The 26,612-nt window shown below is 47.4% G+C and overlaps 1 protein-coding gene across 5 annotated transcripts in view; it reads right to left on the bottom strand.

Moving 5' to 3' along the window:
- The window catches only part of SLC24A4 (solute carrier family 24 member 4), a 178,839-nt gene that overhangs the window by 65,644 nt on the left and 86,583 nt on the right, over positions 1-26,612 (bottom strand). For 4 of the 5 annotated variants that reach the window (XM_009006465.5, XM_009006466.6, XM_035261308.3 and 1 more), the window contains one exon: positions 6,237-6,313. In XM_009006465.5, the coding sequence (XP_009004713.1) occupies positions 6,237-6,313 (77 nt within the window). Of the gene's footprint in view, positions 1-6,236; positions 6,314-14,321; positions 14,378-26,612 lie in introns of those variants that run through there. The other variant, XM_035261310.3, reaches the window with a different exon arrangement.

Here is a 26,612-nt window from a genome sequence, read left to right as displayed (position 1 = left end):
TCCAGCACCATAGATTGGTTCCCTCAATCCCCTTACTAGCAAATGGGGAAACTGAGGCCCAGAGAGGCGATAACATGCTGAGCAGAGGGAACAAAAACCTGGCCACTCAGGCTCCCTCCTCTTGTGATCTAATAAGAAACATCTATGTGGTCTCTGCCCTTGGTTTCTGGTACACAGTTCCTGAAACCCGTGGAACCTCGGGCATTCCAGGAAGGTCTTCTGCATGTTGAGATGACTGGTGGCTGGGGGCACCTAGGTAGCTTCAGGATGGGGGCAGGTCACCAGAAAGACCAAGGCAGGATGAGTGAGTTGGGACTTTGAGCCCCAGCCCCCAACCTCCAGGGAGGAGTGTGGGGCTGGAGGTTGAGTTGATCACCAGTGGCCAATGAAAGAAATCAGTCATGCCTGTGTAATGAAGCCTCCATAGAAACCCAAAAAGACAGGGCTTCAGGGGTTTCCCCATAGCCGAATATGTGGAGGTTCCTGGCGGGTAGCAGGCCTGGGGAGGGCGTGGAAGCTCTGGACCCCTCCCCCATACCCTGCCCTACACATCCCTTCCTCTGTATCCTTTTTTGTTTTTGAGACGGGGTCTCACTCCACCACCCAGGCTGGAGTGCAGTGGTGCCATCTTGGCTCACTGCCGTCTCTACCTCCTGGGTTCATCATGCTCCCACCTCATCCTCCCAAGTAGCTGGGACTACAGGAACACACCACCACACCCGGCTAATTTTGTTTATTTTTCTGTAGAAATATTTCTCATTATGTTATTCAGGCTGGTCTTGAACTCCTGGACTCAAGTGCTTCCCCTACCTCAGCCTCCCAAAGTGCTGGGATTATAGGAGTGAGCCAAGGCAACTGGTCCTGTATCCTTGGTAATATCATTTATAATAAATTGGTAAATGGAAGTAAAAGTATTTCCCTGAATTCTGTGAATTCATTGAGCTCTAGCAAATTCATTGAGCCCATGGAGGGGGTCGTGGGAACTGATTTATACCAAGTTGTTCAGAAGCACAGGTAAAGTAACTTGAGGGTTGTGACTGCCGTCTAAAGCAGAAACAGTCTTGTGAGGCTGAGCCCTTGGTGTGTGGGAGCCGCTGCTGTCTCCAGGTAGACCGTGTCAGAACTGAACTGAGTTAGAGGACACCCGGTGGTGTCTGCTGAATTCTTGGCACGTGGGGAAAAAGCCCACACGCACTTTACTGAGCAGAGATGAAGTCGAATGTGGTGAGCGAGTCTGAGAGCAGGAAAACCATTTTTATTCCTCACTCTGAAGTATCTCTTCTTAAAGCAGCAGCTCTCTCTTCTAGCACCAGAGTCTGCCCTCAACAGGCAAGAGCTAACCCTATGGCCAAGGAGGAAAGCACTCAGAATAACCATTTTGAGAATTTAAAATAATAATCACAATCCTGATTTGTCCCGTTCATTTTTAGGGAAGGCATTAAAGTGATTCATCCACTGCCGAAACAAACAGCAACTTGAGGTCCAGAATTTCCTGGGATGCTACTTAATAATGTCGGCACCATTAAAACACACAGGCCACTGACATTCAGAGGTTCCTGGAGTAAAGAACCCAGATTCTAAGGCTGGTTCTGGAACTGACTTGTCAAGTGACTTTGGATTTAAAAACTTGTCTACGTTTTGGTTTCATCATCTGTCTCATGACGAAGTGAGAACAGATCAGCAGGTTTAATGTGGTTTCATATCTAGGGGCCTCTCCCTGGCCCATCCCTCTGTTCAGCAGCCAACAAGGCTTCACTGAGCTCATCCTCTGTGCCAGGCACTACCAAGGGATCAGGGATACAGCAGTGAGGAAGCCAGGAACACCCTCTTCTATAACTTACCTTAGTGGGGAATAAAGAAGCACAGTGGCCAATAAAATATCTACCAGGAAACAGCAATGCAAAGGCCCTGAGGCAAAATGTGTTTGATGCACTTGAGGAATGACAGGTAGAACAGAGAGAGTGGAAACGGAGAATGTGAGGTTAGAGAAAGCAGCAAGGACCAGAACACACGGAAAAGAGATGGGTTTTTCTCTAGCACTGGGGGAAGCCATTTCTTTCTTCAAAGAAAAAGTGCTGTGGATGATTTGTTTACAAAAGAGAGAAAGGCTGGGTGACTTCAGCTAAAACAGTGTGATACTCAGTGACTTCACCATTCACTCATTGTGATGAACAGAGTAGAAGATCCATTAGCAGCAGCCAGGGCATCTGAGGCAGGTGTCTACTGGATTTGACTCACTGTCAACATTCTAGGGAAGACGAGTGAAAAGAAACAAATAGCAGGGGTGTGGGTAAAGGGGAGAAGGCAGGTGGGGGAGACCCTGCTACAAAGCTGAGGATTCTGACTTGAATTCACGCTCCAGCAATCCCCACCCTTGTCACCTCCTGAGAGGCCAAAGGGCCTATTTCTCTTCTGAATGTGTTTGATGCGCATCTCTTGGCCCATCTTCTCTCTCCTCAGAAACAATGGAAAGAGAAGATGGGCCAAGATGGTACCCCAATTTCCATTTCTTGGGTCATGGAGCACTGCAGGCAAAACTGGCTCCTAAGCTAGGTCCTTTTTGTGCTCTAAAGAAGAGGTAGGTCAGCATTCATCTACCCATTCAAATCAAAACAAGAAAAAACAAGAGGTCAGCAAACTTTTTCTGTAAAGAGTCAGATAGCAATATTTTAGGCTTGCAGGCCAAATAGTCACTTCCACAACTACTCTGCTGTTGTGAAACAAAAACAAGCCATCGAATGGGTGTGGCAGTGTTCCAATAAAACTTTATAAAAATAGTTGGTAGTATGGGGGATGATTTTCCCATGCTGTTCTCATGATAGTGAGTGCGTTCTCACGAGATCTGATGGTTTTATAAGGCAGTTTTCCCTGCTCTTGCATGCTCTCTCTTCCCTGCCACCATGTAAGATGTGCCTTTTCCCTTTCCACCGTGATTGTAAGGTTCCTGAGGTTTCCCCATCCATGCAGAACTATGAGTCAATTAAATCTCTTTTCTTTATTAAAAACAAACAAACAAAAAAAAACAGTTGGTGAGCTGGATTTGGCTCTCCAGCCAGTTTGGTAACCCCATGCTCTAAAGGGTTCCTGTGAAATTCCCAGGGTGCACCAGGTTCAGCAGAAACCTGAGGTTTTATCTCAGCTATACCAAGACTTTTATGAGGCAGGACCACACAACTACGGGACCAGTTAGCCACATCCACACTCCCTTAGTGAAAGAGGAGGGAATATAAAGCCAGAGAAGCTTGAAAGAGAATAACTCTATTATGGAAATAATAAGCAGGCCTATTGTTCAAAATGTGCTGCCAACCCTCACTCTAGTCTTCGTTTTCATTAATGGTTTACCCTGTTAATTAAAACTTCACCCATTCATTATTTTCTGGTTGTTACTATCTATGTGGGAAGTCCAGATTTCACTTTCTTAATGATCTCTTACAGAGGGTAATATTTGGTTGGGTTTAAATATACAAACAGATGGTGCTGGGTGGTCGGAGAAGCTGATCAGGAAGAAAATTTGCTGTGGTTGATCCAAAGCAGAGAAACAAACCTTGACCAGCTACATTTCTCCATACCACTCAATAGTGTCAACAAACCCTTTCTCTAAAGGGGCAGATTATAAATATGTTTGGCTTTTGGGCCACGCAGTCTCTGATGCATGTACTCAGCTCTGCCCCTGAAGAGCAAAAATAGGCACAGATATTACAGAAATGAATAGGAGTGTCCGTGTTCCAATAAAACTTTATTTAGGGCCAGGCTCTGTGGCTCATGCCTGTAATCTGAGCACTTTCGGAGGCAGAGGTGGATGGATTGCGAGGTCAAGAGATCGAGACCATCCTGGCCAACATGGTGAAACCCCGTCTCTACTAAAAATATAAAAATTAGCTGGGCATGGTGGCGTGCACCTGTAGTCCCAGCTACTCGGGAAGCTGAGGCAGGAGAATTGCTTGAACCCGGGAGGTGGAGGTTGCAATGAGCCAAGATTGTGCCACTGCACTCCAGCCTGGTGCCTGGCAACGGAGCGAGACTCTGTCTCAAAAAAAAAAAAAAAGCAAAAGACAACAAAAAAAACCAACTTTATCTATAAAAACAGGCATGGGCCAGACTTGGCTGGGGTTGTGGTTGTCTACTCCAGCACAGCAGAGTGACTTGTAACTCAGATTTGAACCCCTATTTCTTTTCAAATTACTTCTTGACCTCCCTCCACCATTTGTCATCAAGGTTCATCTGAATATGGAGGGAGGTTTGAGAAGTACAGCACAGTTTTAAACTACAGATGCTCCTAGAATTACAATGGAGTTACAGCTTGATAAACCCATGTTAAGTTTAAAATACTTTCAGTGGACCAGGCACAGTGGCTCATGTCAGTAGTACCAGCACTTTGGGAGGTCAAGACAGGTGGATCATCTGAGGTCAGGATTTAGAGACAAGCTTGGCCAACATGGTTAAACCCTCTTTTTACTAAAAATACAAAAATCAATTGGGTGTGGCAGCAAATGCCTGTAATCCTAGCTACTTGGGAGGCTGAGGCAGGAGAATCACTTGAACCCAGAGGCAGAAGTTGCAGTGAGCTGAGAACATGCCACTGCACTCCAGCCAAGGTGACAGAGCAAGACTCTGTCTCAAAAATAAATACATACATATATACATAAAATACTTTAAAGTGGAAAATGCATTTAACCCAATTAACCTACTGAACAAGTGATGTTCAGTATCATAAACATACTCAGAATACTTAATTAGCCTACAGCTGGGCAAATTCATCTGGCAATACAGTATCCTGTAGAGTACTGGCTGTTTGTTTACACTCATGCCCACATGGCTGACTGGGAGCTGCAATTGCTCTTACTGCCCAACTTGAGGAGAGAGAATCACTGGCCCAAAAAAAGATAAAAATTCAAAATTCACAGTGTAGTTTCTTTATACTTCCAGAATAGGGCACTGAATATGTCTCACTATTGCAACATCGTAACACTGAAAAATAGTACTGGGGGACCATCTACATAGTGATGTAAAGGTGTTAAAATTTAGGGGTAGTCATGGGAATCCTGACAGCAAGCACTTGTAGGAGATATCATGTGCCACACAACGTTGATGCCCTTGACCCATATTCATTCATATTTACAATCTGTAATAGGCACCATCATCCCCGTTCTATTAAAGCAGAAAATGGGGTACAGGAAAGAGTTGCATTCCTGTGTTGGCTTGGGGCCACTAGCTCTGTGACACTGGGTGAGTCACCTAACACATGCAAGACATCATATCTTTGTGGGTAAAATGTGCCCATTCTCTGCTCTCCTCACTGGGCTGTTACAAGAACAAAAGATCTCAGACAGGCCACGGCTCTGCCCTGCTGTGCAGAGAACAAAAAAGATCTCAGACAGGCCACGGCTCTGCCCTGCTGTGCAGAGAACAAAAGATCTCAGACAGGCCACGGCTCTGCCCTGCCGTGCAGAGAACAAAAGATCTCAGACAGGCCACGGCTCTGCCCTGCCGTGCAGAGAACAAAAGATCTCAGACAGGCCACGGCTCTGCCCTGCCGTGCAGAGAACAAAAGATCTCAGACAGGCCACGGCTCTGCCCTGCTGTGCAGAGAACAAAAGATCTCAGACAGGCCACGGCTCTGCCCTGTTGCGCAGAGAACAAAAGATCTCAGACAGGCCACGGCTCTGCCCTGCTGCGCAGAGAACAAAAGATCTCAGACAGGCCACGGCTCTGCCCTGCTGCGCAGAGAGCAAAAGATCTCAGACAGGCCACGGCTCTGCCGTGCTGCGCAGAGAGCAAAAGATCTCAGACAGGCCACGGCTCTGCCCTGCTGCGCAGAGAGCAAAAGATCTCAGACAGGCCACGGCTCTGCCCTGCTGCGCAGAGAGCAAAAGATCTCAGACAGGCCACGGCTCTGCCCTGCTGCGCAGAGAGCAAAAGATCTCAGACAGGCCACGGCTCTGCCCTGCTGTGCAGAGAGCAAAAGATCTCAGACAGGCCACGGCTCTGCCCTGCTGTGCAGAGAGCAAAAGATCTCAGACAGGCCACGGCTCTGCCCTGCTGTGCAGAGAGCAAAAGATCTCAGACAGGCCACGGCTCTGCCCTGCTGTGCAGAGAGCAAAAGATCTCAGACAGGCCACGGCTCTGCCCTGCTGTGCAGAGAACAAAAGATCTCAGACAGGCCACGGCTCTGCCCTGCTGTGCAGAGAGGCTTCATGTGCCAGGAGTTTTGTGACTGCTCTGGTAAGACCACTTACACCAAGGATGTGCAACAAGACAGCTCCATGCTGACGCTCCTTATTGGAGAACAGGTCTGTGGGGAACTCGTGAATCGCTGGAAAACAAGAAGAGATGGCAGAGCGTTAGTCATCTGTGGACCTCCCGACAAAGCTCACTTGACATCTGGGAGCTCACTAAGGAACTTCAGAGCCTACTGGGGTCTGGACTGATCAGCGAGAAGGCCGGCCATTTCTCAGTCCAGGGGCAGGCCAGTGCTCCCAGGAAATAGTTGCTGGATACTAGATTATCCACAGATATTCTAGACCCTTGTAGTTGATCATGTTTTAGATATGTCTTGCATTTTAAAAAACAATATGAAATGCTTCACACACACTACGATAGCTAGAATCCAGAACAGATAGTAATAAGTGTTGGCAAGGATATGGAGGTACTGGAACCTCAACTGCTGCTGGTGGAAATGTAAAATGGTACAGCCCTGGGAGACGATCTGGTAGTTCCTCAAAAGATTAAACATAGACCATATGACCCAGCAATTCCACTCACAAGTGTATGCCCAAGAGAAATGAAAGCATATGTCCACACTAAAACTCACACATCAATGTTCATAGCCATATTGCTCATAATAGCTTAAATGTGGAAACAATCCACATCAAGTGCTTTGAGTTTCCTGCACCCCCAGGCAGCTATGAGCAACTCACCTGCTCAGTAATAGAGAAATAATCCCTTCTCACCCCCCCACTGCAGCATTCAAAATGATCAGTGGATAAACACGCTCACCAATGGACCTATACAAATGAATTCCATTGCTACAGATCCTGTTTAGGGTGCTCCCAGACCTCCACCCATCCTCACCACACCAGCTAAACTGGAAGCTTCCAGAAGGCAGGGATCCATAATTCCCTGTTCGCCATTTCACCCTTGGTACCTAGGCCAGGCCTGGTACACAGTAGGTTCTCGATCAACCTTAGCAATTGACCGAATAAACAAAGGCAAAGTATTAAGAAAATAACAATATGCATCATCTCATCTTACTAGAATATTTTTATTACCCTTGTAAACCCCTCAAACAACTGGAATGATACCTGGTTCATAGTGGGTGCTTGATAAATCCTTGTTAAATAAACCCCCAGGACAGAAATCCCTTCTCTGCAAATATAATTTGGCCCTAAGCTCTGAAAATGATGCTTTCTCCCTTATATGGAAACTTTCCTGATTTTTAAGATCTGATTCTCCTGGCAAGCCACAGAAAACACCAGCTCCCCAGACACCCAGAAAATGTTCCCACTTTGAAATAAGCAGCATTTAATGAAAAATAGATTCTTTCACTTCCCTCACATCTCTTTCTTTTTTTTGTAATCAAACTTCTTTAATAGAGTTGCTGCTGTCGGTTCAAGGGCACAAATTGACTTCAAAGTTTGTCGGCTCAGAGATGGAGAATCTCCCTATAGGGAGAGACTTGGCATTGTGAGGCCAAGATCTTCCTTCAGGAGAAACGCAGCTGTCTGGGATACTTCAGTGCAGATCAATAGACATTTCTGCCATGAAAATTCGAGACATTTCCTGACCAAACCAGGGTCAGAGAGCTGACTGATTTATCCCATCCTGGGAATCAGAATAACATCTTTGAAAATTTTTGAAAAATGAGAAGTTTGGAAAATTAGAATAATGTCATCTTTCTACTGCTGGGGACATATAGCCTGGTCTCCAGCAGGGAGGTGACATGGGTTATAAATGGCTTTGCCCTTGGTAGGAACAGGCTTCTACTCACTTTGCTCTGCACACCCATGCTGAGGGCTGTAGAGGAGAATGAATGGCATCTATGGCCTTAATTTTGCCAGCTAAGACAGTGGTCACCGGCAGAGCTCCCGACTGCCTGTGCCCTCCCAACCTCTGTACCCATCCATGTCTTCATGGCCCATCTTGAACCCACAAAGCAAGCACTAGAGCCAACAACGTTCCTGTTTTCAGATGAGGTTCAGAGAGGGAAGTAACCAGCTCAGAGCACCCAGGCATCTACACAGGTACTCACAGCGGGACCTGATGTTCCTCATCAAAGGTTAAGCCCTGCCTCTAACACTGAGCCGATCTGGCTGAGTGAAAATCATGGCACTTTGTGGGACTGGCATCCTAGCCTGACCACCCCTGAGCTTGTGTGGCCCTGCTCACATCCTGAAACCTCTCTGACCCTGTCTTTTCAGTGGCAATCTGCTGCTGCTTCCACTTGTCCAGCCTCATGCCTGGCTTTGCACCCCTGTGTGTTGGGGGGCTGTGGAGGAGAACGAATGGCTTCTATGGTGATGAATCAGGAATCCTTATGTGTGGCATGCCCTGGCATGGACATCAAAGGCTGTGAGCAGTCAGATATCCACCCCGCCCTCCCCAGATGGTGGCTGATAGCTGGGATCAGTCCACCGCACAGTTCAGGATTAAAATCCTCCAGGAACTGGCATGGTGCAGGGGGTGGGTTTGCCGCTCTAACAACTTAGAACTGCAGATGTCCCACACAGCTGTTCAGTGCACCATCTCTAGCAGCAGATAGGCTTAGGTTTCATCCTGATGACCTGTGGGACCTGGGCAAGTTGCCTAATACCTCGGGGACTGCTCCCTCACCTATGAGTGGAGATCACAGCAGAACCTGGGCCATAAGAAGTGAGACCACATATGCACAGCACTGAGCTGAGCCAGGCTCTACTCACTCAGCATCACGAACTTACAGACTCATTCCTTGACATCCATTCTGTCCCCACGGCTCCACAGAACACACAACCTTGGTGTATGAAAGCTAAAGAGAAGGCAAAACTGGCTTCTTGGAGAAAGAGAGAAAGAGCAAGAGAATGAGAAAGTAAGACATGATTCGGGCTACATGAGAATCTGAAGCCGGGAGCAGTTTAATCCCAGGTTCCCAAGAAAACCTTCTTTCTCCTCCCATGGTCTTCCTGGGATCAGGAGTCACTGGGCCACGTTCAAGGGTGTGATGCTTGCGTGTGTGAGGGGGCTGAGCCTGCCCTGTCCGCTCAAATCCCCACCAGGGAGGAGGGAGGGATCAGCACGGAATATACACATGGCTTTTGAGGTCATGCCTAAGCCTTTAAGCTGCAGAAATCCGGAGATGGAGGGTGGAGGGAAGGGAGAGATGTATCTGCAGGTGGAATCAGGCTCAATGAACAAGGGATGATCCTAGCACCCTCAATGCCCTGGAGACATGGAATGAAGGGAAAGGGGGGACAGGAGGGAAGGCAGCGGCTCCTCATTCCCCTTTGGACCTCAGTGCCCAGAAGTGCCTTCCATCACTCTTGATCCTGGAAACACCCAGGTATCCTCACACCCCAGGCATCTGCCTCCCTCCCGTGTGCCCATCCTCTGCTGTGAGCAGGGCCCAGGGAAGCTGGAGGACATCTTTCCTGCCATTGCCTTCCTGAATATTGGAGGGGAAACTCCAGCATCCTTGGGGACAAAAGCACCTCCAATGCCCCCAGCACCCTACAGTCTGCCATTTGGAGGCCTCAAGGCACACCTGAGCTGTTTTCTTTACACACAAAAAGCTCCATGGGTGATGAGCCTAATTAGTGCTGCCCATTCAGGGCTCCAAACTTTCACCAACATTGCTCCTGCTTCTCAAAACGGATGACTTTATTCAACAGCATTTACAAAGCACCTGCTTGGTAGCCACTGGACCATCTGGGAACGGCTGGATGTGACCCCAGTGGACTCTGGGCACCCTCAGACATGGCAGCTCTTCCTCTCACAGGGTGGCTTGACTTGGAGAAAGGCAAGTTTCTCAGAAGGTGGAAAGTTATTGAGGTGGGAAAACCCCCAATCCTGAAAGAATGTGAATCGACGCGTGTTCCTTCAGCATTTACTATGTGCCAGGCACTGGACTAGGCGTGGAGCCTCATGGATGTGCCTGGTCTACAGGACAAGTAAACAAATGACCGAGAGACAGTGAGAAGCCTGTTGCGATGGGGCAGCATAGAATAAGTCAGGGGTCACCGACCCGGGGGAGTTGCTGGGAAATGTGCAGCCAGCCCCAGGAGTGGGTGGTGCCCACATCAAGCCCTGAAGGCTGCTCCCAGTCAATTCTGAGAAACTCATTATTCTCATTTTATTGAGAGGAAGTGGAGGCTCTGAGAGACTAAAGTCACCTACAGTCACACCTACAAAGTCTGGCACAGATAAGAGAAGAACCCAGGTTGGGAGGCCAACCAATACCAGGCTCTCTTTATTGGAGCATTTTAACCCCAAGAGACATACATCTCAGATCGCCTCCATCCCAGAAGCAGTCCTTGTATTCTTCTTTTTTAAAAATGTATTGCACTTTAGGTTCTGGGGTACATGTGCAGATCATGCAGGACTGTTGTATAGGTACATACATGGCAATGTGGTTTGCTGCCTCCATCCCCCTGTCACCTATATCTGGCATTTCTCTCCATGTTATCCCTCCCCAACCTCCGCACCCCCTGCTATCCCTCCCCTAGCGCCCCTCAACAGACCCCAGTGTGTGATGCTCCCCTCCCTGTGTCCATGTGTTCTCATTGTTCAACACCCACCTATGAGTGAGAACATGAGGTGTTTAATTTTCTGTTATTGTGTCAGCTTGCTGAGAATGATAGTTTCCAGATTCATCCATGTCCCTACAAAGGACACAAACTCATCATTTTTTATGGCAGCATAGTATTCCATGGTATATACGTGCCACATTTTCCCTGTCCAGTGTATCATCAATGAGGCCCTGTATTCTTGTAAGCTCTAAGGGCCATGCCAAGAGGCCATGATCTGAAATGTACATTAGATTTTGTTGGTCAATTCTGCCTGCATCCCAGAATTCACCCATACAGAGGTCTAGGCCATTATTAAATGGATCCAGAGAAAACCTGTCACATTCCTTGATCTTGAAACATTTAATGCAAGTGACCACTTCCTATTTGCACATGAATGAACATATGTATATAATGAACATATGTGTATATAAATGAACAGATCAATCTACTCATCTATCTTAAATACACTGAAATGCATTCTTCATGGTGTGCAATTGCATGGGTTTTGAGAAACACACACAGTTGTGTATCTACTGCCACACCTCAGACAGAATCGTTCCATGACCCCTAAAATTCCCTTGTGCTGCCCTTTTGTACCCACCCTCCCTGCACCCCCACTCCTGGTTGTTTAGGCTCCCCAGTTTATCGTATTTTGTTATAGGAGCCTGAATGGACCGAGACGAATGGGAAACGGAATGATCAAATCCAATAGCCTCTTGTGCAGACATAAAGAAGAGCACATGACTGCCAGCACAGCCTCTCCACACTGAGGTCTTTGTAGCCCTGACTGCCAGCGGAAACATGCCCCTATCTGGTGCGCCATACCACTGATGCTTCCTTTCCCCATAGTTTGCCTTTTCCAGAGCGCCATATCAATGGATTCACGCAATACGTAGCCTTCGTAGTCTGGCTTCTTTCCCTTAACAAAATGGTTTAAGATTCATCCATATCATTGGTTGGGTGATCCCACCTTTTGGAAACATTCTTGCTTAGCTTCTTTGGCCTCCCCTCTCCTCACTCACCTCAGTCTCTTCCTGAGGGTCCCCTTCCCCCACGGGACTCCCAAACGCTGTGTTCTTGGGGCTTCACCCTGGGCCCTCTTCTGCCCATGTGACCATTCCCTGGCTTTGACTTTTGAATCTCCATGTCCAGCTCACAAATTTCCTTTCTGAGCTCAAGACCTAACACGGCCAGCAGACAAATGAACATCCCTCCTCTGCCATCCTATAAGCACCTTCAATTTGCCTTCAGTGAACAGCCTCCCCTCTGTCTGGGTCTGTGTGAAACAAATCCTGACGCTGTCCTTGATACCGCCTCCTCCCTCCTATGTTGTGATAGGTAGACAGGCCAATAGGCACTCAATGTCCTCTTCTCTTTCCTTCCATGAATCTTCCCCTCAGGGACCCTAGATATGGGTGTGCAAACTGTGCACTGAAGGCTCATACGGCCCAGTCCTACTTCCCGTTGTGAGGAGCCCGGCTCCCTTGCAGCTAGGATTCTGCATGTGAAGCAGGTTCTGCCAACCTAGGGGACTCAGAGGGCAGAAAAGAGGCAGTGTGTTCTTCCTGCTGCCATTTCCACGGGCAACCAAGGTTACAGAGAACTAAGCATCAAGAGGATCTCCTGCCAATCAGGTCCACTTCCTTATTCCTGCACAGGATGTTACCGAAGCTGATCATTCTGGCTCCCACTTGTCTCAGTTCATCTGAGTGGCTATAACAAAATATCATAAACTGGGGTAGCTTAAAAAAACAACAACAGAAATGTATTTCTCACAGTTCTGGAGGCTGGAGGGTCCAAGATGAAGGCACTGGCAGATTTGGTGTCTGGTTCGGGCTAGTGCCCTGGTTCACACACAGCACCTGTCTCTGCATCCTCACACGGTGGAAGGGACCAGTAGCTCTCTGGGGTCTCTTTTATTAGAGTGCTAAGCCCAACCATGAAGGCTCTACCCCCATGACCTAATCGCCTCCAAAGGCCCCACCTCCTAATACATCACCTTGGAAATTAGGTTTCTGCAGAACATACACACATGCAGACCGTAGCACTGTTCCTCCAGCCTTCCCTGTAATATTGTAAGCATCTCCTTTCCTGAATTAAATTCCTTTCTGTTGAAAATACTAGACATGGCTTCAATTTCCTGCAGGGAACACTCACTGATACACCATCTCCTTTTCGGCCAATCCTGCACAAGTCCTGGCAATCCTACTCCTGTTCTGCTCTTGAGTCCCTCTGCCCCTTCATCTCTTGCTGGATCACTGCACTGCCCCCTCGCCAGTGTCCCCAGGTCCTCTCTCAGTCTGCACCTTCCTGTTTTCTGCAGACAAGCTTTTCATTATGCACTTAGGACACATGCCAAAGACTGCATTTCAGCCTTCGAGGTCCTGCATGGTCTGGCCCTGCCAACCCTTCTAGCTTCATTCACACCACCTTCCCTGTGGCACTGACTCTGCTCTAGCCATATTGGTCAGGCCCGTGATGATAGGCCCTGGCACAAACCTGGCACAAAGCAGGTGTTCATGAAATGCCTATGGAGTGAATATGCATCGGGCCCCTCCCTTTTGACACAAACTCAGGAGCCACCAGTGAGACCTCTGCCTGAAGCTCTCCAGGAGGCGGTACGCTGGGCCTGCCTCCTCTGCCCCCGCCTTCCCACACTGCTTCTTGGATGCTGCACACCGAGCCTTACCAGGCAGAACATTTTTGACAGAGATGTGCTTTCTGTTAGCTGCTTGTTTTTCTTAAACCTTTCAATTAGTCGATTCTCTTTAGGGAATGTAAACTGTGAGTTGAATTTTTTTAAAGGAGAAAAAAGAAACCCAGCCTCCAAACATGCCATTCTCTCTTTGCTTTCTACCCTTGTTAAAAATAACCCCACCTTCTAAGCCTTGATGTATATTCTGAAACGATGAAACCAGACTGGAAGGCTGGGAAGTAATTTAAATAGCCTCAATTTTTTATTGTTTCAACTTATATAAGGTATATGTTTTAGAAACCATCCCAGTGCCAGAAACCAAAAGAAAAAACACTGTGATTTTATCCCCCCGACTGTACAGTTGAAGGTAACTTTGCTAAGAATCTTGTGCCTTTCATGGGCAGTAGTCGGAAGGTCTAGGATTTTCTCCCATCACCCTCATGTCCCAAACGGGAGTAAAAATAATTAGATTAAATCACTGACTCAACTAGCAGGAGAAGGAGTTTAAAATCCTGCCTTTCTTTCAGTACTTTCCAAAAGAGGTTCAGTGCCATGAGAAATATGCCTGGAAGACTCAGCAACAGGAATGTTCTTTCCAGGACCAACCACCATGCAATTTCTACAGCTGGACGAGAGCCCAGGTACTATGTGCTTTGGCCGTTCTCCACCAGGAAAGGAAGTGGACTTGTCAATGTCACAGGGCAACGTTTCCTAAGGTGGTTTAAAAGAGCCTGGTACTTCTCCCCCCGTCTCTCTTGCTTCCTCTCTCAGCATGTGATCTCCACACACACTGGCTCCTCTTCACCTTCCTCCATGAGTGGAAGCAGCCTGAGGTCTCACCAGACGCAAATATCTACTCTTGAACTTACCCACACATCAGAGTCATGAGCCAAATAAACCTTCTTTACTTATTACCCAGCCTTGGTATTCCTTTTTAGTGACTGAGACACAAATCCTGTTTGATTTAGGGCCCCATTATGACCTCATCCCTGCCAACCCCACCTCTCTCCCTGCCCTGATGCTGAAGATCCCGAGAGTCACTTAACCCTCCGTTTTTATTGATTGATTGATTGAAACAGGGTCTTGCTCTGTTACCCAGGCTCGAGTGCGGTGGTACAATCACACTGCAGCCTCAACCTTCCAGGCTCAGGCGATCCCCACCATCACATCCTCCCAAGCAACTGGGACCACAGGTGTGTGCTATCATGCCCAGCTAATTTTTGTATTTTTTGGTAGAGACTGGGTATCGCTATGTTGCCCAGGCTGGTCTTGAACTCCTGGGCTCAAGTGATCTGCCTGTCTCAGCCTCCCAAGGGTGCTGGGATTACAGGTGTGAGCCACTGCATACAGGCGCAATGCCCCATTTTAAAGAGGAGAACCCAGCAGTCCAGAGAGGTCACGTGCTTTGTTCAGCATCACAGCTAGTTAACAATAGACTTGCCAGAGTCTGAGTTAATACAGACAGACAATGGCTGCTCCACACAGGACAACAGGACTCTGAACCACAGCTCCAAAGCAATTAGGCTGGGATGTCAGACCACAACCTCTGCGGGAATCGGCCCAGAATGGTCATGTTTTGTCAGTAACAGCTCCCTTCGCTACTGTTTTCTTCTGCTTCCAACTCAAGACCAAGCAGAGAAAAACCATAGGTTCCCTGTAGTGCGTTGAAAAATGTCCCTCCAATAATTCATGTCCACTGGGATCCTTAGAATGTGACCTTATTTGGAAATAAAATGTATTAGTCAGCTGGGGCTGTCATAACAAAATATTATGGCCTGGATGTCATCAACAATGGAAATTTACTTTCTCCCGGTTCTGGAGGCTGGAGGATCAAAGTGCCTTCAGGGTTGGTTTCTGGTGAGGGTTCTCTTCCTGGGTGGCAGACAGCCACCTTCTCCTTGTGTCCTCACATGGCCTTGTCTCTGCGCACACACTGCTGGCGTCTCGTCCTCCTCTTATAAGAACATCCATTGCTGGCTGGGCTTGGTGGCTCATGCCTGTAATCCCAGTACTTTGAGAGGCTGAGGTGGGCATCTGAGGTCAGGAGTTCGAGACCAGCCTGACCAACATGGAGAAACCCCATCTCTACTAAATATACAAAATTAGCTGGGCATAGTGACACATGCCTGTAATCCCAGCTACTCGGGAGGCTAAGGCAGGAGAACACTTGAACCCAGGATGCAGAGGTCGCAGTGAGCTGAGATCTCACCATTGCACTCCAGCCTGGGCAACAAGAGTGAAACTCTGTCTCTAAATAAATAAATTTAAAAAACAAAATAAAATAAAGAACATCAATTGCTATAGTTAGGATGTTTGTTTCCTCCGAGTCTCATGTTGAAATGTAATCCCCAGTGTTGGAGGTAGTGCCTAATGGGAGGTGTTTGGGTCATGGGGGCAGGTCCCTCATGAATAGATTAATGCCCTGGGGGCAAGTGGTGACTTCTTATTCCATTAGTTCCTGCAAGAGCTCGGTTTCCTTTCTTGTTTTTTTAGAGACAGGGTCTCGTTCTGTTGCCCAGGCTTTGGTGCAGTGACATAATCATAGCTCACTGTAGTCATGACCTCCTGGGCTCAAACGATCCTCCTACATAAGTCTCCTGAGTAACTGGAACTACAAGCATGTGCTACCATACATACATACATACATACATACATATATATATATATACATGCTCTATGTGGTATACACACCACATATGTGCATATATACATATATATGTACACCACATATAGCTTATATATATTACATATACATATATATACATAATACACATATATACATATATATATATATATATATATATATATATAAGATTTTTATTTTTTGTAGAGGTGGGGGTCTCACTATGTTGCCCAGGCTGGTCTCAAACTCCTGGCCTCAAGCAAGCCTCCCGCCTCCGCCTTCCAAAGTGCTAGGATTATAAACACCAGCCACCATACCTGGCCAGAGCTGGTTGTTAAACAGAGCCTAGTGTCTCTCCTCCCCCTCTCGCCATGTGATCTCTGCACACATTGGCTCCCCTTCGCCTTCCGCCATCATGAAGCCGGCGGCAGCGGCAGACGCTCGCTCTTGAACTTTTCCAGACGTCAGAATCATGAGCTAAAGAAACCGTTTTTCTTCATACATAATGCAGCCTCAGGTATTCCTTTATAGCAACACTAAATGGACTAAGACCCCAGTCCTATTTGATCAGGGACCCCACTCTTTCGACCTTATTTAACCTTAATTACCTCCCTAAAGGCACTATCTCCAAATACCCCATCGCATCATATGAATTTGGGGAGACACAATTCAGTCTTTAACATAAGGTCTTTGCAGACATAGTTAAGTTGAAATGTGGTCACACTGGATTACAGGGGGCCCTGAATCCAATGATTGCTGGCCTTATAAGAAGAGGAGGGGACACACAGAGATAGTGAGAACAAGGCATGGGATGACGAAGGCAGAGGTTGGAGTGGTGTGTCTACAAGCCAAGAGTACTGGCAGCCAGGAGAGAGGCCTGGAACAAATTTTCTCAGAGACTCCAGGAGGAACAAACCCTGCTGATACCTTGACATCAGACTTTGGCCTCCTGAACTGTGGGAGTTTTCTGCTGTTTTAGGTCACCCAGTGTGTTCTACTTTGTTATGGCAGCGCTGGGAAGGCAAAACATTCCCTAAACCAATGCACACAGCGCCCTGCTTCCAGTTAGCTGCCTCATGCCAACAGCCTCCACCCAGGGCACGCCTGAAGCCTCCCCAATCCCTTGCCTGACTTTGAGTCTCTACCAAATGCAAACGAGGACAGCTGACTCCCTTGCTATAGTAAACTCTGAATAAATATCTTGGATTGTTTTCATTTGTGTGGTCTTGTTTATTTCCACAATTAGCAGCAATCTTTAGTTGTTCTATGCTGTTTTTCTCCTGCAGTACGTTAAGTGTTTTCAGAGATCTGTGGTAACAATTAGTTTGTTCCTGTATTGTCTTTACCTCTACTAGACAAGGCATGTACTTAATATCTAAAGTAAATCAGGCTGGACATGGCTCACACCTGTAATCCCAGCACTTTGGGAGGCCACAATTTGGGAGCCCGAGGCAGGGGGATCACTTGAGGCCAGGAGTTCAAGATCAGCCCTGCCAACATGGTGAAATCCCACTCTACTAAAAATACAAAAAGTAGCTGGGCGTGGTCATGTGTGCCTATATTCCCAGCTACTTGGGAGGCTGAGGCAGGAGAATTGCTTGAACCTGGGAGGCAGAGGCAGGAGAATTGCTTGAACCCGGGAGGCAGAGGTTGCACTGAGCTGAGATTGTGCCCACTGCACTACAGCCTGGGCAACAGAGCAAGTGAGACTCTGTCGCAAAAAAATAAAATAAAATAAAATGTACATTAGGGGCTGGGTGCAGCAGCTCACACCTGTAATTCCAGCACTTTGGGAGCCGAGGTGGGAAGATTGCTTGAGTCCAGAAGTTCAAGACTGGCTTGGGCAACATGGCCAAACCCTGTCTCTAGAAAAAAAAAAAAACCCACAAAAATTATCTGGGCATGGTCATGTGTGCCTGTAATCCCAGCTACTCAGGATGCTGAGGCAGGAGAATTGCTTGAATCCAGGAGGCAGAGGTTGCAGTGAGCTGAGATCACACCACTACACTCCAGCCTGGGCAGCAGAGCAAGTGAGACTCTGTCTAAAAAAAAAATACATAAAATAAAATAAAATAAATTAGGGGCTGGGTGCAGCAGCTCACACCTGTAAACCCAGCACTTTGGGAGGCTGAGGAGGACTGCTTGAGTCCAGGAGTTCTAGACAAGCTTGGGCAACATGGCAAAGCCCTGTCTCTACAAAAAATACAAAAATAATCTGGGCCTGGTGGTGCGTGCCTGTGAGCTAAACTCAGGAGGCTGAGGTGGGAGGATCACTTGAGCCCAGGAGTAGTGATGGCACCAATGCACTCCAGCCGGGATGACAGAGTGAGATCCTGTCTCAATAAATGAATACATAAAGTAAAATAAAAATAAATTTGGAACCTAGATTCCTATGTACTGTGCAACAAAGCTATGAGCCAATCACCAGCGGGCAACACAAGTACCACCGAGTTTATCCAAAGAACAGGCATCATTAAGGGAAACCATTTCTTCTGGAAAAATAGGTTCCGTAGGCCTAGGCTTCATCGAAGAGAGACCTATTGAACATCCCCTGCACTCTAGGCAGAGGAAAGCATATTACCACTAAAAAACTTTAAGAGCCCCCCACTGTTTTTCTCTTTGTCACACCATTCATGGCAAGGATGAACAAGTAAGAAGCCCCTCGGTTCAAGCACCTGAACACAGCACGCATTAGCCATGACTGCCTCCCCTGGAGGAAACTTTGGGACAAGGCTGGACTTGAAGGTGAGTTCATCTCCAGAATCTGGAGTTCAACCGCAGAAGCCTGAGAAGCAGTGAGGGCTCTGATGCCGGGACCCGTTCTCAGGTAGGCTCACGACCACAGGCACTCGGCATCCCAGGAAACAAGACCACAGCATCACCTGAGCTCACTGTCGCCGATGACAAGAACAGAACCCAATTTACTCAGGGACAGGCCCCACGTGAAAAAATGCCCATGCCTGCCATGGGCATTCTCATCTGGTAGAGGTGGACTCTAAACTGAATTTGAGCTGCAAGTACATTTGAGTTGTCTGATCTATCTGCAGAAACAGTTCTTCATTGTCTAAATAGACCACATGGCTAGTAGCCTGTGAAAGGTCCCAGGGATGCACCTTGACATTGTGAGAATGAGCTGCTACTGCTGTTGATGATGATGTATCTCCAATACTTAGATCAGAGCCTGGCACATAGTAGGTACTTACATTGAGGTGAGCCTGGCACATAGTAGATACTTATATTGAGGTTTTTACAAAAAGGTTTCTTAGGTCTGTCTTAACAAAGTAGTGTATACTTAAAACAACAGAAACGTATTTTATCACAGTTCTGCAGGCTGGAAATTCAGTATCAAAGTGTCAACAGGGTTGGTTCCTTCTGGAGACTTAGAGGCAATAGGCTCCATGTCTTCCTCCCAGCTTCTGTGACAGCTGGCAGTCCCTGGCATTCCTTGGCTTGTGGGCCCACCCCAATATCTGCCCCTGTCTTTACCTGGCCTTCCCTCTTTGTCCCTGTGTCCTCACATGGCCTTTTTATAAGGACACCAGTGATTGAATTGAGGGCCCACCTTCATCCAGTATGACCTTCCTTGACTAAGAACATTTGCAGAGACCCTATTGCCAACGAAGGTTGCATTTACGAATACCACGTCCAGACTTTGACATACCTTTTGGAGGAAAACAACTCAGCCCTCATATCTGTTGACTTGATTGACACTTTATTCATGAAACACAGCATGAAAACAACTCCTGTATGAGTGAACTCTTACAAACAACATAGCAGTTGTCATTATGGGATATTTTATATCCTCTGATTTCTCTAGGACATTTCTGATTCATATTTGCTGTCCAGTGTAATGAATAGTATCCCCCTTCTCTCAAAAGTGTCACAGTTTGAATGATAAATTTCATGTTCACTCTCCTCATTGGGAGTACAAGGACCTGGAATAAAAATGAACACCAATTAGCCAGGAGATGCCAAAGCAGCTCATGGTACCATGCCAGGAGGGACTTCCATCATTCCCGTCATGTGGGAAGGTAGCTGCTACGGCTTGGTGCCTGGATCCAGAAGCACCTCCACCCAAGCCAAAGGAGGGTGGATGATTTGCCAGAGCAAGCGGTCCATGCTTGCCACTAATCGGGAAGGGAGCTGGAGGAAGGCTAGAATGATGCCTCCCTTCACCTCTGGCAAGCCTCAGTTCTGAGGTCTGGCCGGGTTGCCAGCCACATGTGATGGTGAGTTCTATGTGCCAACTTGGCTGGGCAATCATAGCCATGCCCAGTTATTTAGTTAAACATAAATCTAAGGGTTGCTGTGAAGGTATTTTATAAACGTGGTTAACATCTACAATCAATGGACTTAAAGTGAAGGAGATTATCCTCAATAATGTGGGTATGAATTCAACTCCACCCCAATCAGTTGAAGGCCTAAAGAACACAAAAACTGACCAGGTGTGGTAGCCTCTGCCTGTAATCCCAGCACTTTGGGAGGCCAAGGCAGGTGGATCACCTGAGGTCAGGAGTTCGAGACCAGCCTGGCCAACACTGTGAAACCCCATCTCTACTAAAAACAAAAATTAGCCAGGTATGGTGGCAGGTGTCTGTAATCCCAGCTACTCAGTAGGCTGAAGCATAAGAATCACTTGAATCTAGGAGACAGTTGTGGTGAGCCAAGATCATGCCACTGCACTCCAGCATGGGGGACAGAGGAGTAAGACTCTGTCTCCAAAAAGAAAAGAAAAAAGAGCCACAAAACTTGAGGTTTCTTGGGGAAGAAGAAATTTGACCTCAAAAGCATTAGCTTTTGCCTGGGAGCTTCTAATCTACTGGCCTGGCCTACAGATTTTGAACTTGACATGCCCTATAATCATATGAATTAATTCTTTAAAATATACCTCTTTATGAACACACACACATACAGGATAGATATAGGGTATGTTAGTGTATGTGTGCACCTCCTGTGGGCTCTGCTTCTCTGGAGAACCCTGACCAGTGCACTGGATTGTGGCAAATTGGGGTTGGGACGGAAAGAGTGAGGAGTCACAGCTACCCCAGACAGGCAGAACCAGGAGGCCAGGCTGGCAGCAGGACAAGTGTGTAGAGTTCAAGGAGGAGCCTGACAGCCGTGGGCCAAGGACCCTCTTGGCACTCTTGGCTCCTGCCCAGTCTCCCACCTCTGCTCCCAGGCTTCCCTGTCTGTTCAGCAGTCTTTCTCCTTGGCATGATCCTTCCTCTCTTCCTAGACCAAATCCCTGCTGTTCCCTGAGCAGCCTCAAGGCAAGAAGTCTCAGGCCAGGATTTAGCAACAGGGCCTGAGTCCATTGGTTATGTTTGGGAGGACCCAGGGAGATCTCCCTCGAAAGGAAGGAACAGCTTCTTCTTCTGTAAAGCTGCTTGCACACAGCAGACAGTTCCTCGGTGGGTGCTGGTTGAGCCACTGCAGTCCTGTGTTGCTGAACGATGGGTCTGCATTCTGAGAAATGTGTTAGGCAGTTTCACTGCGGCACGAGCATCCTAGAGGGCACGTACACAATCCTAGATGGTCTAGCCTGTGACATACCTAGGCTATACGAGGAAGCCTGCTGCTCCAAAGCCTCACACCTGGGCAGCGTGTAACTGTACTGAATACTGCAGGCAGTTGTAACACAGTGAAAAGCATCTGTGTATCTAAACACAGAAAAGGTACAGAAAAAAATATGGTTTAAAAGATAGAAAACGGTACACTTGTCTAGGGCATTTACCGTGAGTGGAGCTTGCAGGACGGGGCATTGCTCTGGGTAAGTGAGTGAGGGCACGGTCAGTGAATGGGAAGGCCCAGAATGTGACTATCCACCTCTGTAGACAAAAGGCTATCAACACAGGACACTTAGGCTACACTAAATTAATTCTAAAATATGATTCATCAATAACCTTAGCTTACTATAACTTTTTTCTTTATAAACTGTTTAAGTTTTTTTAGCTTTTTGACTCTTAATAACACTTAGTTTAAAACACAAGCTCATTCTACAGACATGCAAATATATTTTCTTTATGTTCTTATTCTATAAGCTTTTTCTATTTTTATTTTTTATTTTTTAAACTTTTAAATCAAAAATAAAGACATGAACACACACATGAGCCTAGGCCTATGGAAGGTCAGGACTAGCAAGATGTCACCAGGAGATAGGGACTCTTCAGCTCCCTCGCAGTATAATCTTTTGTTTTTCTTTTTTGAGACGAAGTTTTGCTCTTATAGCCGAGGCTGGAGTACAATGGCACAATCTCTGCTCACTGCAACCTCCATCCCCAGGGTTCAAGTGACTCTCCTGCCTCAGCCTCCCAAGTAGCAGGGATTACAGGCATCTGCCACTATGCCCAGCTAATTTTTTGTATTTTTAGTAGAGATGGGGTTTTACCATGTTGGCCAGGCTGGTCTCAAACTTCAGACCTCAGGTGATTCACCCGCCTCAGCCTCCCAAAGTGCTGGGATTACAGGTGAAAGCCATGTGACCGGCCTAGTCGCATAATCTTATGGGACCATGTCACATATGTAGTTTGTTGTTGACATGAATGCTGTTATATGGTGCGTAACTGTACGCGGTCCTTGTAAATATTACAATTCTCACAGGACCATCCAGGCACTACGGTTCAACCAACAGGATGAAGAAAGACTGCAGGTTGAAAAGAAGAAACTGGCAGGCTCAAGGTATCTCCAGGTCTGTCTTACATAGAGTAAGTGCTTAACGTGTAGAATGACTGACAGTTGCAACTTGGACATATGACCCCTTTTTCCTTAAATCTCAGAACAAGAAAAGTCTGCCTAATTCCTTCTAGGCTTGGTGCTTATTCTTATCCTTGGCTCTGCCAGAAACAGTTCCACTGAAGACTCAGCAGGGTCTGGATTTTATTCTTGGCTTTCCTTTGTGAGCTTGTGGAAAATTACATCGCTTCTTTATTTCCACAAAAGCACCGTGAGGTTTCAGGAGGTTCTTAGCTTGTTACAAACCAGAGCTTCATCAGGATCACAGAACAAAATATGCGCTGAGTCAGTTGAGTTCACTGAGCCTCCAGCCTGTGGCCTTTTCCTCCCTTAGGCATCTCTTTGGACCCATCGCCTCTCTTCAAAAACACCAGCAAAATTAATGAGGCAGGAAAGAATCGGAAAATGTGCACTGGATTAAAAGTCTGGGAAGTTCAGTTCTGCCACTGTTATTTTGGCAGTGCTGGTCTCAGTTTCCTCCTCAGGAAGAGGACAGCAAAGGGTGACCCAAAGCCACCTGATCACCATGGTATCTCAGCTCAAATTCCTTTGCACTGAATCCCCTTGGGGCAGAGCGCACAGCGCATGGCAGGAAAGATGCTGATCGCCAACACAGGGACACGCGTCCCTGCTTCCCATCAGCCTCTCCCTCCCCCTGCTTACCTGCAGTGGACTCTTCACCCAGCACGTTAGGCCTCACATCTAATCTGAGAGGCTAGAAACACTGACAGCAGAAAAGTCACTGGCGCACGCGCCCTTTCCTTTACTATAATGGGTGGTGGGGATTTCTCTACATCTCCACAGAGTTTCAGGCTTAGAATTTAAAATCCATGCATTGGAAAACCAAACATCGTATGTTCTCACTTATAAGTGGGAGTTAAACTATGAGGATGCAAAGGCATAAGAATGACTTTGGGGACTCGGGGAAAAGGTGGGAAGCGGTGAGGGGTCAAAGATTAAAAATTGGGTTCAGTGCACACTGCTTGGGTGATGGGTGAACCCATACATACCTCACAAATCACCACTAAAGAACTTACTTGCGTAACCAAATACCACCTGTTTCCCAAAAACCTATGGAAATAAAAAAATTAAAAATTAAAGCATAGAGGCTGGGTGCAGTGGCTCACGCCTGTAATCCCAGCACTTTGGGAGGCTGAGGTGGGTGGATCACCTGAGGTCAGGAGTTTGGGACCAGCCTGACCAACATGGTGAAACGCCATCTCTACTAAAAATACAAAAATTAGCTGGGCATGGTGGTGGGTGCTTGTAATCTCAGCTACTTGGGAGGATGAGGCAGGAGAATCACTTGAACACAAGAGGCATAGGTTGCAGTGAGCTGAAATAGTGCCATTGCACTCCAGCCTGGGTGACAAGAGTGAAACTTCATCTCAAAAATAAATAAATAATAAACACATAAAAAATAAAATCCATGCATTCTTCACAGTGCGTCTGCCACCATTTGTGAGCCTATTCTGGCTCATGACCAGAGGCAAGGCACAGGACCAAAGGTGAGAGGTCAGACTTCCCACGTTGACCGCTCACCATGGAAAAGCCTGGGGACATCATCCAGCCTGTTTCCAGGGAGAGCCTGGCAGAGGAATGCACTGGCGGGGGGGTCTGACCTCCAGTTTCAAAGCACCCCGCTTTGGAAAATGATCAGGGAGTGAAACAACTCATGAGAAGATCAATGGAAAAGAACAACTCCAGCTCTTCCTCAGGAGAATTCTCAACAAGGCCAGGCCTTCATGGAGGTGTGCCAAAGAGTGGCCATAGAACACCTTCCAGCATGAGGTGAACTGTCACCTTTCCACTGTGAGTCCAACACCATCCCCCCACCTGCTGGTGCATACCCAAAGGAAAGGCCGCTGGACCAGGACGATGTACCCCGCATCGCGGCAAGGGCCTCACAGCGACATAATTCCAGAGCACATGGTGCTCTCCACCCAAGCAGAGAACATTCTCTAACATGATTCTGGGTCTAGCACTATGCTACAGTGTGGCCTATAAACTCTGTCACCCACTCGTGACAGAACAGGAATGGAGAGTGAGAATGAGCATCTAAACACTTGTCAACCAATCTGAGATTGCAACAACCACGTGATTGCTTTCCTTTCTTTTTTCTTTTCCTTTTTTTTTTTTGTTTTTGAAACAGAGTCTTGCTCTGTCACCCAGGCTGGAGTGCAGTGATGCGATCACAGCTCACTGCAGCCTCAGCCTCCTGAGATCAAGCAATCCTCCCACCTTAGCCTCCCACATAGCAGGGATTACAGGCATGCATCTTCATGCCCGGCTAATTTTGTTCGTTTGCTTTTGTAGAGCTGGCATCTCACTGCGTCACCCAGGCTGGTCTCGTACTCCTGGACTTAAGGGATCCTTTCACCTTGGTCTCCCAATATGCTGCGATTACAGGAGTGACCCACCATGCCAGTTTTTTTCTAGGGATTTCTTTTTCTAGTATTTGACAAGCATATTGGTCAAATAAAGTTAACAAGTCTTTCACCACAGGTAGTGGGAGAAACCCTCACATGGGGAAGTAGTTCTCAGCCAGGGGTGATAGTTCCCCGTACCCCTTGCCCTGCCTATGACAGTGGAGACAGTTTTGGTTGTCACAACTGGGGCAGAGGTGCTACTGGCATTTAGTGGGTAGAGCCAGGGATGTGTCTAAACATCCTTCAAAGCACAGGACAGCCCCCCCCCGCAACAAAGGATTATCTAGCCACAAATGCCGATAGTGTCCAGGTGAGAAACTGTGGTCTGTGGTTAAAACGATGGCTGCTGGGGCCGGGCGCAGTGGCTCACGCCTGTAATCCCAGCATTTTGGGAGGCCGAGGTGGGCAGATCACAAGATCAAGAGATCAAGACCATTCTGGCCAACATAGTGAAACCTCGTCTCTACTAAAATATAAAAATTAGCTGGGCGTGGTGGCGCGCGTCTGTAGTCCCAGCTACTCAGGAGGCTGAGGCAGGAGAATTGCTTGAACCTGGGAGGCGGAGGTTGCAGTGAGCCAAGATCACGCCACTGCACTCTGGCCTGGCACCTGATGACAGAGCAAGACTCTGTCTCAAAAAAAAAAAAAGATGGCTGCTGTCTTTGTAACACTGATGCCTGCCTCCTTGTAATGAACACCTTCACACTCTCCCTTCACACACAATTTACCTACTGATTCACCTGCTGTCACAGCACATGCTGTCCTTTCTCAAAGAACTCGCTAACAAAACTGGGTGGCTAGGAACATGCAGGAACGTTCTCTGAATCTCACCCCTTCTCCTAGGTCCCCACGTCTACTTAAAGTATCATTCAGTCGACTCAAAGCCACCTCTTCCAACAATGGCACATCTTTTGCCTATCTCTACCCACAAACTACAGGATGACAGCAAATCCCTGTTCGTTCTGCCTTCGTTTACTATTTGTCTTCCACCAGCTGTGGCTCGGCAGTGCTGTGTTCCTACACAGCCAGCAGGTCTGTCCCTGGAACGGAAGCTGCTCCCAGCCCAGATTTTGACTTTCAATCTTTTCAACAAGCACGGATCGTGTGGTATCTACTGGGAGGATTTGTGCTGAGGGCTGCAAGGGAATACGGATGAATCAGGCAACGTTTGCAACCTATGGAGGAGGGGGAAACAGATGTGCAGCTAATGGTGACTGTAACAAGACACATGCCGTGGGGAGAGGTTTAAACGGAGCTTTAGTGGAACCCAGAAGAGGGAACAATTAATTTCTAACTCAGCAAAGATGACTCAGGGAAGAGCTGGGCTCAGGATTTCCTGGGAGACATCCAGGTGGAAGGAGAGATACTTTCTAGGC

The sequence above is a fragment of the Callithrix jacchus genome, chromosome 8 (genome assembly GCF_049354715.1).
Source record: "Callithrix jacchus isolate 240 chromosome 8, calJac240_pri, whole genome shotgun sequence".
Classification (NCBI taxonomy): Eukaryota; Metazoa; Chordata; class Mammalia; order Primates; family Cebidae; genus Callithrix; species Callithrix jacchus.
The sequence above is the reverse complement of the archived record's forward strand: the minus strand, read 5'-3'. Positions and strand labels throughout refer to the sequence as shown.